Source organism: Euleptes europaea, chromosome 4 (genome assembly GCF_029931775.1).
Source record: "Euleptes europaea isolate rEulEur1 chromosome 4, rEulEur1.hap1, whole genome shotgun sequence".
Lineage (NCBI taxonomy): Eukaryota > Metazoa > Chordata > Lepidosauria > Squamata > Sphaerodactylidae > Euleptes > Euleptes europaea.
In genome coordinates this window covers 81960141-81973812 of record NC_079315.1, presented here as the reverse complement: position 1 = coordinate 81973812, position 13672 = coordinate 81960141, and the positions used below count along the sequence as shown (strand labels likewise).

Here is a 13672-nt window from a genome sequence, read left to right as displayed (position 1 = left end):
TGGCGGCAGCTGCCATCACAGCACAAAGATGTGTGCTGTGTTACTGAAGTGAAGCTGTGGCAATCATTTTGTGGCTGGCTCCACCTCCTGCAGCAGCCATTTTGTGGTAGCCATTTTGTTGCTGTGCCCACCGTGCCAAATTCCAAATGTGCCCACAGGCTTTAAAAGCTTGGGGGACCCCTGATCAACTCATTTTGAAATGGTTCTTTTCATATAGGTTCTGTCTCTTCTAACTTCTGTGTATTTCCACCTGTAAAAATCCAAAATGAAAACAAAGTAATAATTAACTGAAGTCCCCTGTGAGATGCTTCAGTATCCATAGCAGGACGCTGTAATACTGAGGCATTTGTTTGCCTCCCCCTTTATCAGTGTTCTATGAACTTCTGAAGTATTGCAGAAATATCTTTTGCTTTTTGTCTGGAAGTGTTTTAAGTGCTTTCTGTCATCTGCATTATATGTGTGTATCTGTGTGTGTCTTCTTGAAGTTGGTGAACTCTTTAGTGATGCCAGTGGTAGTGGTGATGGGGACTTCGAGTTCTTCCTTCCTGCTGTCCATCAACATGGTAAGCTGTATTTTTCTCTGATCTGATTGCTGAATTAGCCCAAATGTTTTGTCATAACTGACATCATAGCTTGCCATTGTGATTTCCATAAGTTAATGTTTGCAGTATGTGCATCACAATATATTTTCAGTGATACATCTTACAATTTGTTTTGAAATAAGACTTTTAAGCTGGAGGGCCTGTGAAAAATAGCTGCAGGGGAAAATCTGTCCCTCAGAATCTCCTCATGAGGCATTATGTGAGATGTCAGGAGCCTGAGCTCTCCCCAGTCCTTCTACCATGACTCTGCTGAATGAGACCTACCTTGTCTGTGGATGGCCTTGTTTTTTGCTCTCCTCCTCCACAACAGGGGCCCACAAATTTACTGTTTCAGGTATTTAGCAAACTGTGGTCTGCTAGTAAACTTGGGGGAGTTTGGAAATCCCACCTCCCCAAAATCTTCTCTCTTTCGAGGATGGGTTGTCCTTTTGCTGTCCCTCATTTAACTATTGCTTAGCTGTTTCTGAGATTCTGTCACTTCTGGGATATTTTTAGTCTTCATTAGACCATTTTGAGGTCTTTTTCTGTGTGTTTGGGAAGAAATGCCCTGTACCCCTGAATTGCCATAAAAATGTACTGTAAATGGTCTATTCACTACCCATGTTCAGAGCTTGCTAAGTGCCTTTCTTTTTGGCTAAGGACTAACAAGGAGTGAGGGGGAATGAATCATCTCCCTGCAGAAGAGCTGTCCCACTCTTTTAGATATGCGGATAACCTAGCCTAGGGGATGACACACTCAACCCTCAGCTACAGAGAGTGAAAGGCAAATGGTCAGATAACACTTTCCCCGGAGAACAAGAAAGGCAGGCAATTTACCAGTAAGGAGGGGAAGAATGAAAGGGACATTAAAAAAAAACTGACCTCCAGACATGGAGCTAACTTAAACCTTTGCTCCTTTTTAAAATGGCAGCAATGACCACGGACAGCTAAATTATGGGGGAAAGCCCCCAGCTGTGAAACAGGTATGAACCATTTCTGTATATGTAACTCCAACAGAGGGGACCTATCTTACCGATAAGTAAAGAGAGGGACAGAGGATTTGCGGTTATATTGCTTTTCATCTGATTTTGCTCAGATTTGCTGTGCAAGCAGGCATGGTTATATTCCTGTGACTTTATTAAATTTGGATTTTGCTGGACTGTTTTCTGTGACCATTCCACAACCAATTTGGACACACCCAGAAGAAAGTGTGTATGTGTGTGAGGTAGATCTCACCATTCCCCAAGTGCGTATGTGTGTCTGTTAATCCCCACAGTGGTTGAAAGAGCCAAACAGGAGTTGCAAGTACAGAGTGGATCCTTGAATGACAGTGCAGTAAAATATCACTAAGCACCAGCCCTTTAGCAGGAGCTGCTCTTTTAAGGCTAGAAGGTGGCAGCGACCCAGAGAGTACAAAAAGAGGGAACAGAGAGCTAGAGGGAACTATATGGGTATCCAGGAAGACTGAGTACCCATTTCTCTGCCACAAGCACAGAAACAGAACTTGTGACAGCCATTATGCCCTATTCTTAATCTACCATGTGACAACCTGCCAAGTCTCTCCAGTTTGTATAGACCCCTACCTGATTTTGCTGCTTTCAGAATTGACATGGAGACCACCCACTTTGCTATTAGATGCAGTGATTCCTTGTAGCAAATTACTTGTTCTCTGCCAAGCAGATAGCCAGGGCTCCCTAATATGGTGACCCATGGGCATCAGTACTTTCTTGAGTACCCGCTGAGCTTTTCAGAAATTAGGTGGGACTATCGTAAGGCAGGGCTTGTTATTGGCCTCTCTCATTCAAGTGAAAGTGTTTTCCACTGGAAGATGAGGAGGACTGGTAAGCAACTGGGCTTTTCTTAGTCAGTATGTGGTTCCATTCCCCCTTCAGGATTTCTGTCTTCCCAAGGGGTGGCCAGTGTTCTGTTTGGCTCCCCCTCCTGAGGCAGCCATTTTGGGTTGGGGTCCTCTTCCTGTGAAAGCCATTTTGGGGTGGTATTCACTACCTCCTATCAAAATTCCAATGGTGCCTGCAGCCTCAAAAAAGTTGGGGACTCCTGGTTCAGTTCTACGCAGGTTTACTCAGAAGGTGTCCCACTGCATTCAGAGGATCTTGCTTCCAAATAAGCAAATATAAGACAGCAGCTTAAATGGAGCAGCCAGCATCTGATCTTTTATAAACTTTTTTTTTTAATGGAGAAGTTTTGAATGCCATATTTCAAAGTAAAATTTACTGGAAGAATAAAATAGTAGCTTTGTTCTAGTAGTTGAAAATCTATCCTGCTACAAAAATTGTCTGAATTTGTTTGTTTGCTTTCTTATCTTCCACTTTGGGAGTGGTTTATTTTTAAAGTATTCTGTGACATCATGTGTATTCCAAAGTGCTTTGATCATAGTGTCTTCCTGCTTTAAACTTTCATACATTCAGAGCTCTGTCAAGATGCAATAACAAGATGTAAGGCAATAACAGAGTCAATTCTGTCCTTTTTTTGTAATCTTTGGGGAATGGGTTCTCATGAAATGTATATTCAGGAAAATATTGTCAGTTCCTCTCGTATTTCCTTTACGGTTTCTTGATATAAAGAACAAACAAGCAAGCAAAAAACACTCCTTATTTTAACTGTAACAGTAGCGTCAGAACCAAGGTACTGGGCTCATTTTCCCCTTCTTCTCTCTTATCTCCAATAATATTTTACCTTTCTCTCCATTTTCATGACAGCTTATATTCTGCAGGTTGGATCTAGCCAGTGTTTCCACTCAATCTCCCCCAGTTCTCCTGCTTATTACAATCCCATCCCACCTGGCTTTTGTCCATGCTAGTCTCATGATCCCCAGCATTTCCCTTTTTCACCAGCGGAAAAGCTGGTTGGACCCAACCCTTTATTTCCCCAAACCTTGTCTCTCATTGTTTGGTTGTGTAGCTTCTAAAAAATGAATGATGTCTTGCTACTTTTGTGTTGTTCCTTACAGCGGAAACATCCTTTATTAATGGCACCATTTCCATCTGAATGAGTGGCCAGTGTGTTCCATAGTGAATTCATTTCCATAAGCCAATAAGAACATAATGTTATTAAGTAACCATGTTTGGGAATAGCTTTATGAACATATTTTTGGGTCAAACAGTATCATTTTTATGTCTCTGCTTTACAAGAGGGACATTGGTCATACACAAGTGGGATTTGGGAATTATAATGAATTATTAAAACTGCCTCCTACTACTGTAATAGATAGGCCTTTAATTCGGCTGCAACTAAAGCACTGTGACATGTTCAAGGTAGGGTTGCCAACAGGCTTGAAGAAAAACGTCCTGTCCCTTTGGTAGAGGCTTAATGTGTAGAAAACGTAGCTGAAGATTTCATGACATGGAGTTAAACAACATCACTGGGTAAACAGCATTCCATTAAGCCTCTATTAGAAGTACAGAATTTTTTTTCTCCAGGCAGTTGTCAGCCCTAGTTGTCAGCTAGTGCATGCTAGGTGGGATGTTAAGGCTGCTATTTAAAAAGATGCGCCTTCATCAGATCTTGCCCTCCATTTTGACATGGTGCATGTGTACATATGTTAGGACCTGAAAGATGGTGAACTATGCACAGGAAACAGCCAGAAGAAATTTTGGTGGAAGTCTACAATGTTCCTGACCTTGGGTATTGGCCAAAAAAACAAATCAAAGCATAGTAGCTTTCTCATTCGAATATCCCCCTCTGTTTCCTGTTGGTCACCTCTCAACACATTTCCTAAGTTTTATCTGTTAAATCATATGGCTAGACGTTTGGGGGCCGAAATTATCTGAAGCTATGTGTGCAATTGTCTTTTCTTTCACAATATAACCTGTCTCACCCAAGTCTAATAAAGGCTTTCCACCACTTAAATGAGAGTGAAGTATTTAGTTGCAGAGGGGCTGTTTGTATTGGAATTAAATTTCTTCCTAATCATCTAAGAAACTGATATAAGAAGATGCATATAAAAAACATATTTTTTATAATAAAGGTGGAAAAATGCATGCCCTAATTCAGTTTCAAGTAATAGGTGGATTCATACTTGAGCAAGTGGAGCAGCTTTTACAGAAAGGATCTTCAGTGAATTCCTTTCCCCCCCTCCAGCTCCCTGTGACCCATATGAGATGTTTCCAAAGGTCTGAGAACTCTTGGGAACAATGGGTTGTGGTAAGAGGTTTGCCGTGGGAAGGGAGAGTAGGTGGAGTAAAGTGCAAGGGGGCGGGGAGAAGGATTTCTAATAAGTCTCCATCCCCCCCTTTTTCTTTATTAGCATATATAAATAATATCAGTATAGACTTTTCATTGGGAACACCAGGAAATATTCTCCCAGCCAGCGTGGTGTAGTGGTTAAGAGTGGTGGTTTGGAGCGGTGGACTCTGATCTGGAGAACCGGGTTTGATTCCCTACTCCTTCACATGAGAGGTGAAGGCTAATCTGGTGAACTGGATTTGTTTCCCCACTCCTCCACACAAAGCCAGCTGGGCTAGTCACAGTTCTCTTAGAGCGCTCTCAGCCCCACCTGCCACACAGGATGTCTGTTGTGGGGAGAGGAAGGTGATTGTAAGCCGGTTTGATTCTTCCTTAAGTGGCAGAGAAAGTCGGCATATAAAAACCAACTCTTCTTCATCAGTGTGTGGGAAGTTCACAGAGTTTTTCTGCATTCACCCCCATCACTGCAGCTCCTTCCAACCCTTTGAAGAACAGAAACAGGAAGGAGGAGTGGTTTCAACTCCTTGTCTGTCATCACTCCAGCCCCTTAACCTGTATGGCTCTTCATCCTCAAGGGTCCTGCAACCCTGGGGACTGATCCCTCTAGGAACTGTTCTCTTTAGCAGTGAAAATGTAGGAATTTTAGGATCCTGCCCACCATATGCTAAAATTACAGATCTTTTTCAAGTATTTGCTGTCTATTTCAAATTTTTATTAATGTTTCTTCAAATAATGCATTATTCCCCCCCCCCTTTTCTCCTTGGAACTTGGTCTCTGCAGCCAGCTTGGGAATAGCTTCTCACATCATAGTGACGATTGAAGCCTCTGATGATGCTCATGGCGTATTTGAGTTTACTGAATCTCTCTCTGTCAATGGAACCGAACCTGAAGATGGAGTTGGAACAGTTACCCTTAAGGTACAACAGTGATGGCACCACCACCTTTGACATTACTTTCTCTAGAGCTCTTGCAGTTCAGTTGGCAAAGATGTGGGTTAATAACAATGGACTATGTTTCTGCAGTTTTGTAAAAAATAAAAATAGATGTTATTGTGGTCACTCTCCCCATTCTGAGTAATAGGCAGGGACACCAGCTGTAAGGAAGGTACACGAGGGGTGGAAGCAGGTTGAAATTGATTGTGGCCACCTAATTCATGACAGCAGCAGTCTCTAATACCGGAGGCCCATTCACATGGGCATCCAAATGATCACATAATTTCTGGCAGGTTCATCATCGTACTTACATGGGAAGGGGCTGCTTGAGACTTTGTGAGCTGGGATGGACACCTGAAGGCAGTTGCAGGTTGGAAGCTATGTTAGTCTGTAGTGGTAGAACAAAATTCAAGCGCAGTAGCACTTTAACGACCAAGAAAAATGTCCAGGGTATAAGCTGTTGTGAATCATAAAGTGTGCTTTGACTCAGTAAAGCTTATACCCAGGAGGATTTTGTTGCTCTTGAAGGTCCTGCTGGAATTGGATTTTGTTCATTTGAAAGCAGTACATCAGATGGTTGCAGCTTCTGGGCTTGATGGAGGACCAACAGGAAGAGACTGCTGTGTTGGAGTTTCTGGCCTTGGGAACAGAAAGAAAGCACAGATGGGAGAGAGATAATATATGTTAACAGGATCGACAGAATGAGCAACAGTGTTTTTGAATACATTGTCAGATTTAAGAAGTGTTTAGCTACAGAAGAGTAGTCTGGGATGCTGAGATCGATATAGTGTTCAAATATTGTTTAGGAGTCCTCCTTAAACTGAGGTAAATATTTATGCTGCTGGATAGGATGGAGAGCTGAGGTTTACGGACGGAGGCAGTGCTTGATCCTTCAGTGGATTTGACCAGCTAGGTCAATGCCAAGTGTGAAGATGGGTAGGTCAGAGATGTATCCCAGCTCTGGGCTTGTAGCTAGGTTAGCTTTGTTCTGGTGCCTGTGGTGGTTTCTCCTGGCTCATTTTGAACAAAAAATATAGGGCCACAGATAGAATGTACAATCTGGCACACCACAGCTTGGCTCACAGAGAGGAGGTTTACCAAACTACTGGTTGTGGTGAAAAAGAAAGATGAATGGCTACTGTGACTTGAAAACAAAAGCAGGCAGCAAGTGTTGTTGCTTCTCCTTCTGTACGTTTCCTTGAATATTTTATTTTGAAGACATTTGTTAGGTATTAGATTTTATATTTTCCTGTCTGAGGCATTTTGAAGGCTTATTAAGTGGAATATAAATATTTTAAAGACGTTTATAAATGAAAGGAGCAGGACAGGTGTCCACTGATCTTGAATGCCTGGATTTCTTAGTTCAGACTCCTTCTACTGAGCTGTGTTATCAAAAATGTGGTGTAGTGGTTAAAGCAACAGACTAGGAGACCCAGGTTCAAATCCTCAGTTTGCTGTGGCAGCTCGTTCGTTAACCTTGGGCCATTCACTCCTTTCAGCCTAATCTACCTCATAGGGTTTTTGTTAAGATAAAATGGAGAAAGGGAGATCAATGTTGCATGGTGCTTTGGGTCCTCACTAAGGAGAAAAGCAGGGTGTAAATATATAAATAAAAGTCTACATAAAATGCATCTAGTGCAATGTGCCATACCTTAGTTCCTTGTATAACTCATAGGACACCTTGGGTTAGCCAGCTTTGTAGTTGAGGCTGTTGGTCCTTTATGATGCAATAGTAACATCCTGTTTTGCTTTTCAGGTTATCAGAAATCATGGTGCTTTGTCCCAAGTGACTTTGCAATGGCTCATAGTACCTGAAGATACTGTGGATCTAGTTGCTACCTCTGGCAACATAACTTTCAATATAGAGCAAAGAATAGCAAATGTAGAAGTGCAGGTCTTGCATGACGATGTTCCAGAACTAGACAAGACTTTCTCAGTTTTGATCACCAATGTTTCCTGTGGACGTCTTGGAGTTTACACTAATGCTACATTGACAGTTCTCGCTAATGATGATCCCTATGGGATTTTGATTTTCTCTGAGAAAAACAGGCCAACCAAAGTTGAGGAAGGAACCAAGAACATCACCCTCACAATAGTGAGGTTAAAAGGCCTGTTGGGAGTAGTCATGGTTACATATAGAACTATGGGTGAAGAGGATATGTCACCCTACCTGCCATCGAATGTTGCCAGAGCAACCTGGGAACAAGATTACATACCTATTTCTGGATCTGTAATTTTTGCAGCCAATGACAGTGAGGTCACCATAGAGCTCCCCATTCTAGATGACTGTGAACCAGAGAGATCAGAGTCTGTGTTTGTGGAACTACTTGATGTTACTTTGGTTGAAGGAGCCCAGTATCGGCCAAGTAAGAATGTATAGTTTCAGACTTTACTAGATGTATTGCAATAAAATCTCAAATGATGTTAAGATCTTACTAATTTCACTAACCCAGATTGTTTCCTCCCCCACCCCCCAAACAAAATTACAGTAAAGTCCAGTGTACGTGACCATCTCTTTTATGGCAACTGCTGTTTTATTTTCATCTGCCCATGGCAAATGCATTTGCAGGTTCTGCTCCTGGTTAATGAGTCAGATGATCCATTTGCCATGAGCACAGAAGGAAAAAACACAACTCGCGTGAGCCAAGTTGTCAGATATTTATATACCTAATAGAGGATTTCCTTGTCACCTTTCTGTAGCAGAATTGATACACCAAGTAAGGAAAAGACATTATTTCCATAATTTTTTTAAAAAAACACAACAAGAGCTAATAAACCTGCTGTCACGATGCTTGAATTCCTTGGGCAGTGGTACTTGATGGTCCTGCTAGTACTAGTTACCAAATAGTGTGTGTTGCCTCTGTGGCTGTTTTCCTTCTGATGTAGACTGTAAGGTTAGCAGTTTGTCACATACCTGCATCAGTGTGTAGAATTTGATGGGCTGTCAAAGTGTACTTTTTGCACACTTGTTCTGTTTTGTTGCCATGGAAACATTGAGTGCACTTTTTTGGATGTTCTCTGATTTGTTTGAAAAGGGGCAGCTGCTGTCCAGTCAGCAGACATCCCTGCAAGTGCCCCAATAGGGGTCCACCTCTGATACTCATCCATTCTCCACAGTGCCGTTTCTCTGGCTGTCTCAAGGCACCTAAATAGGTGCAGACGAGGAGCAAACCCTGTGAAAGCCTTTTGTGATCCTTTGCCAGCATGCTGCCCTCAAATAACTGTTTTGTTTTTAATTCCAGGTCACACGCGTGCATGGCAATTCTGATTTCCTTTTTGCCCATTTGTAAAATTACCTTTTTCCATGTGTAGTACATGCTGAATAAGTAACCATTACTTTTTCACACTTAAATGTTTTTCCCTCCTAGATCGAGCATGGAAAATAGGCACAGCCTTTCGCATTGCAAACAAAATGCATTTTTTGTTTTGTTTTCCAACATAGGGATTTATCTTGAATTAAACATGTTAGTCTCTGATTTTTGTCCAATATGTGCTTAGAGATTATCTTGCACTTTGGGGGTTTGCATAACTTTATCATGTTATGTCCTTTTGTGTGTTTGCTTCTCATATAGAGCATGGTATATCATCTACCAATGTGTGTCTATAAATACAGATGTTAATTATCCAGCCTTCTTTGGAAGATTATATACTGATTTGCACTTCAGGATTTCCCTGGCTGTCTAATTACCTCTCCTTTTAGTTCTTGATAAGCTGAGATGTTTGTGATACAAAGCTCTGTGGGAAAATTGAAATGTCATGTATATTTTATCATAAGAAACCCAGAAAGAATACGCTAATTGAAAGTGAAATGCTTTTTCTCAGAAGCACTGGATAAATGAATGTACATAAGAAGAACACAGCTAGATAAGACCATGGTTGCATCCCTGATTTTTTAGTATATGTATTGATAGCCTTCCTGGGTTATATATGCTCTGTGTCTGGTATCCAGAGGTAACCTGCCTCTGGCCATGGAAGTTTTGTGTACTATCATAACAAATGCAACTTGTGAGCAGGGCCCCAAGATTAATTGGGGGGGGGGGTGATTTTGAATTCTCTCTCTCTCTCTCTCTCTCTCTCTCTCTCTCTCTCTCTCTCTCTCTCTCACACACACACACACACACACACACACACACACACACACACACACACACACACACACACTCCCTCTCTCCCTTCCAGGATTCCATAAGCTCACAGGCCCTTAAGATAATTTCCCTCCTTTTAACTTGAACCTGTCTCTCAACTGTTCTCAACAATTTGTATCCCTTGGAGTATGTTCAGTTCTCATTGGATCCCCCCTTATTTTGGTTAATTAACAAAGTTGTAGCTTTCTTCATACCTGGGGAGCGTCTTGTCTTTGAGCAGCCTGGTATTGCTGCTTTCATGATTGATGCAAGGGCCAGACACTTCACTATTAGATACAGTGATCTGTTGGCACTTTTCCGCTTTATATGTTGAAGGCTGTGATGGGAGCTGGTGGCAGAATAGCTATCTTCTTGTTTTGTTGTAACTTTGTACAACATACAGTGATTTTGAAGACGGCTCCAAAATCTCACATATTATAATTTTGTACATGTTTATACCACTGTTATTTTGACTGACTAGTAAATTAAGACTACATTTGCAGTCTGTAGGTAATGTGCCATCAGAATCTTCATGACACTGTAAAGGTTAATGTAATTATAAAACAGAGATTTCAGACTATGTCTCACAAAGGTTTTTGTTTTTTTTAATTTCAGTTTCAAATTCTCCTCGCCTTGGACCAAAAGGTAACACAGTTGCTCACGTGATTATTAATGCCAATGATGATGCTTTTGGAACACTGCAGCTCTCAGCCCCAGCTGTGCGAGTTGCTGAAAACTACATTGGACCAATCATCAATGTCACAAGAACTGGGGGACTTTTTTCTGATGTTTCAGTGAAATTTAAAGCGGTGCCAATAACTGCAACTGCTGGTAAGGAAAAAAAATGGCAAAGGTAATGATAGTAAAAACTACAAACATATAGATTAAGTACTACCAAATGACAAAAGCAATGACATTTAGGTAAGTTTATCATAGAGTACAAAATCATGTAGTAGGGTAAAGAGAGTTGACCCATGGGGTGATGTCACATCCCAATGTTTACTAGGCAGACTGTGTTTACGGGGTGGGTTGCCAGTGCCTTCCCCAGGCATCTACACTTTACTCCCAGCAAGCTGGGTACTCATTTCACTGACCTCGGAAGGATGGAAGGCTGAGTCAACCTTGAGCCAGCTACCTGAAACCGACTTCCGTCGGGATCAAACTCAGGTCGTGAGCAGAGCTTGGACTGCAGTACTGCAGCTTACCACTCTGCGCCACAGGGCTCATGCCACACACTATATCTCAGCAAAGTATGCTACAATGTTTACACTGGTAGTGCAACCAGGGCCATCCTGGCTGCACAAGTAACCCAATGGTTGCTTGAAGAGGCAGTGATGGGGGTGAGGAGATTCTGAGGGACAGAGGCAGTGATGGGGGTGAATGCAGGAAACTGAAACCGACTTCCGCCGGGATAGAACTCACGTCGTGAGCAGAGCTTTGACTGCAGTACTGCAGCTTACCACTCTGTGCCACTCTGCGCTGTGTGTAATTCATGGCAATGTGATCACACTGCATAAATGTTGAATGGGTAGACTGGACATAGAATTCAGCATCTTGAGAATATCAGCCCTCTTTTTTTGATTTTTCTTTAAATGTCATTAGTTCTTAAGGCTTAAAAGAATAGGGGTGATACCTAGCAAAGTCTCAGACTCAAGAAGGGTCCCAGTTACAATTCTGCTGATCAGGATTTCAGTTCCCTTTCTAACTACTTCATCCTTCTCAGAGTTAGCAGAGAGTACAGGAAGCCTAATACATACCCGCTTGTCCAATTGATACCTGTTACCATATATGGTCAAGGGACATAGATATATGTGTCCATATGAACGTGTCCTTGTTTCCAATTTGCCTCAATTCATACTGGGAGAGCCAGGGTAGGGTGAACTTAGGTCTTGGTAGGTATGTTAATGCAGCAAGATCCCTTGTGCCTAAATGCACCTTGAGCCATATCTATCAAGCTGAAGGCTCACATTAGCACTCCTTACTATGAGCGGAAGAGGCAGCCTCCGGTCCGGAGCTATCTCCAGAAGTATAAAATCCTAACGCTACCACTAAAACATGGTATCAGTAGGAGTATAGCACCATGATGGGGCATGTCAATTTGAATTTATCCAGTACTGAAAAAATACTTGTAGCAGGTAGAGAAATGGTGTTTTTACATACAATCATACACACACACATAAATATGTAGACATGTTTTAATATATGTAGTAGCAATTGTTGCCTCCTCTTAAGAAAATGTATCCTGTAAGCGTGGTGTAGTGGTTAAGAGTGGTGGTTTGGAGTGGTGGACTCTGATCTGGAGACCAGGTTTGATTCCCCACTCCTCCACATGAGCGGTGGAGAACTGGATTTGTTTTCCCCCTCCTACACACAAAGCCAGATGGGTGACCTTGGGCTTGTCACAGTTCTATTAAGAGCTCTCTCAGCCCCACCTACCTCACAGGGTATCTGTTGTGGGGAGGGGAAGGGAAGGTGATTGTAAGCCGATAGAGAAAGTTGGCATATAAAAACCGACTCTTCTTCTTCTTCTTCTGAACTATGTGATTGGCTACAGGCCAGTAGTTGTAACCCTTTTAAACATACTCCCTAATACTCCTCCCAAACTGAGCTTCCACCAGATGATCCTCCTGCACTCAAACTTCCATGCAATCACTTGGACAACCGTAGAGATACTGATGTCATTTTGTCTTTGAATAATAGGTCAAGTGGGTAAAATTACTTAAGCAACCTTATAATTCACAGGTGAAGACTACAGTGTAGCCTCATCAGATGTTCTCTTATTAGAAGGAGAGACCAGTAAAGCTGTGCCAATTTATATCATAAATGATATCAACCCTGAGGTTGAAGAGTCCTTGCTTGTGCAGCTGCTCAATCAGACAACAGGGGGAGCATCTGTGGGAGGCCTAACTCAGGCAGTTATAACCATTGAGGCCTCTGATGATCCATATGGATCTTTTGGTAAGTTGGGACTCTTAAACTTTCCTTTGGGATCTTATGGTTCATAAATGCCATAGTAGCCATTTACCGACTTAAGAAGCTGTTGTTATCTAACATGATTGCGCACTTTAAGTATTTGAAGGGCTGTCACTTAGTGGAGGGCAGGGAGCTGTTCCTGTTGGCAGCAGAGGATAGGACTCGCAATAATGGGTTTAAATTATTGGCGGAAAGGTACCAACTGGATATTAGGAGAATTTTTTTTTTATAGTAAGAGTTGTTCAGCAGTGGAATTGGCTACAGAGGGAGGTGGTGAGCTCCCCCTCACTGTCAGTCTTCAAGCAGTGGCCAGACAAACACTTGTCAGGAATGCTCTAGGCTGATCCTGCACTGAGCAGGGGGTTGGACTAGATGGCCTCTATGGGCACTTCCAACTCTACGATTCTATGAACTTTCCATGACAAGGTATTGTTTTCTTTCAGCACCAAGTGTTGTCTTTCTGTCCAGTCAGAAGCCACAGTGTGTCATTTGAGAGCCTATGGTGTACTTCCACAGACGTTTGAACTGAGTTTCGTACAGGATTCTCATGAACCTTGACATTCACATTCTAAGGTTTAAAATTATCTCCTTGTATTCCGTTACATCAGGCACCTCCTATGTGACATCAAAGGAGACCATCCAATGGCCTAGAGATGAATAGAAAGCAAAAAGGGAAAGGGAAACAGCTGGTCTGCCAATAGGGAAATTTGATGTTAACAGGTATAGCTTATTATACTGATGAGTTAATTTAGCATATATGAATAATACAGCTAGATTGGCAGCGGTATCACAGTGGGGAAGCATGCAATTTTTCCTTGCTAATATGACAGCTGTACAGTTAAGACTGGTATGTTTG

At 42.1% G+C, this 13672-nt stretch overlaps 1 protein-coding gene across 1 annotated transcript in view; it reads left to right on the top strand.

The window, feature by feature from the left end:
* Positions 1 to 13672, top strand: part of ADGRV1 (adhesion G protein-coupled receptor V1) — a 321712-nt gene that overhangs the window by 59336 nt on the left and 248704 nt on the right. Inside the window, exons 26-30 of the mRNA XM_056849141.1 lie at positions 486 to 563; positions 5568 to 5704; positions 7476 to 8085; positions 10459 to 10674; positions 12586 to 12801. Coding sequence (XP_056705119.1) covers positions 486 to 563; positions 5568 to 5704; positions 7476 to 8085; positions 10459 to 10674; positions 12586 to 12801 — 1257 coding nt within the window. The remainder of the gene's footprint in view (positions 1 to 485; positions 564 to 5567; positions 5705 to 7475; positions 8086 to 10458; positions 10675 to 12585; positions 12802 to 13672) is intronic.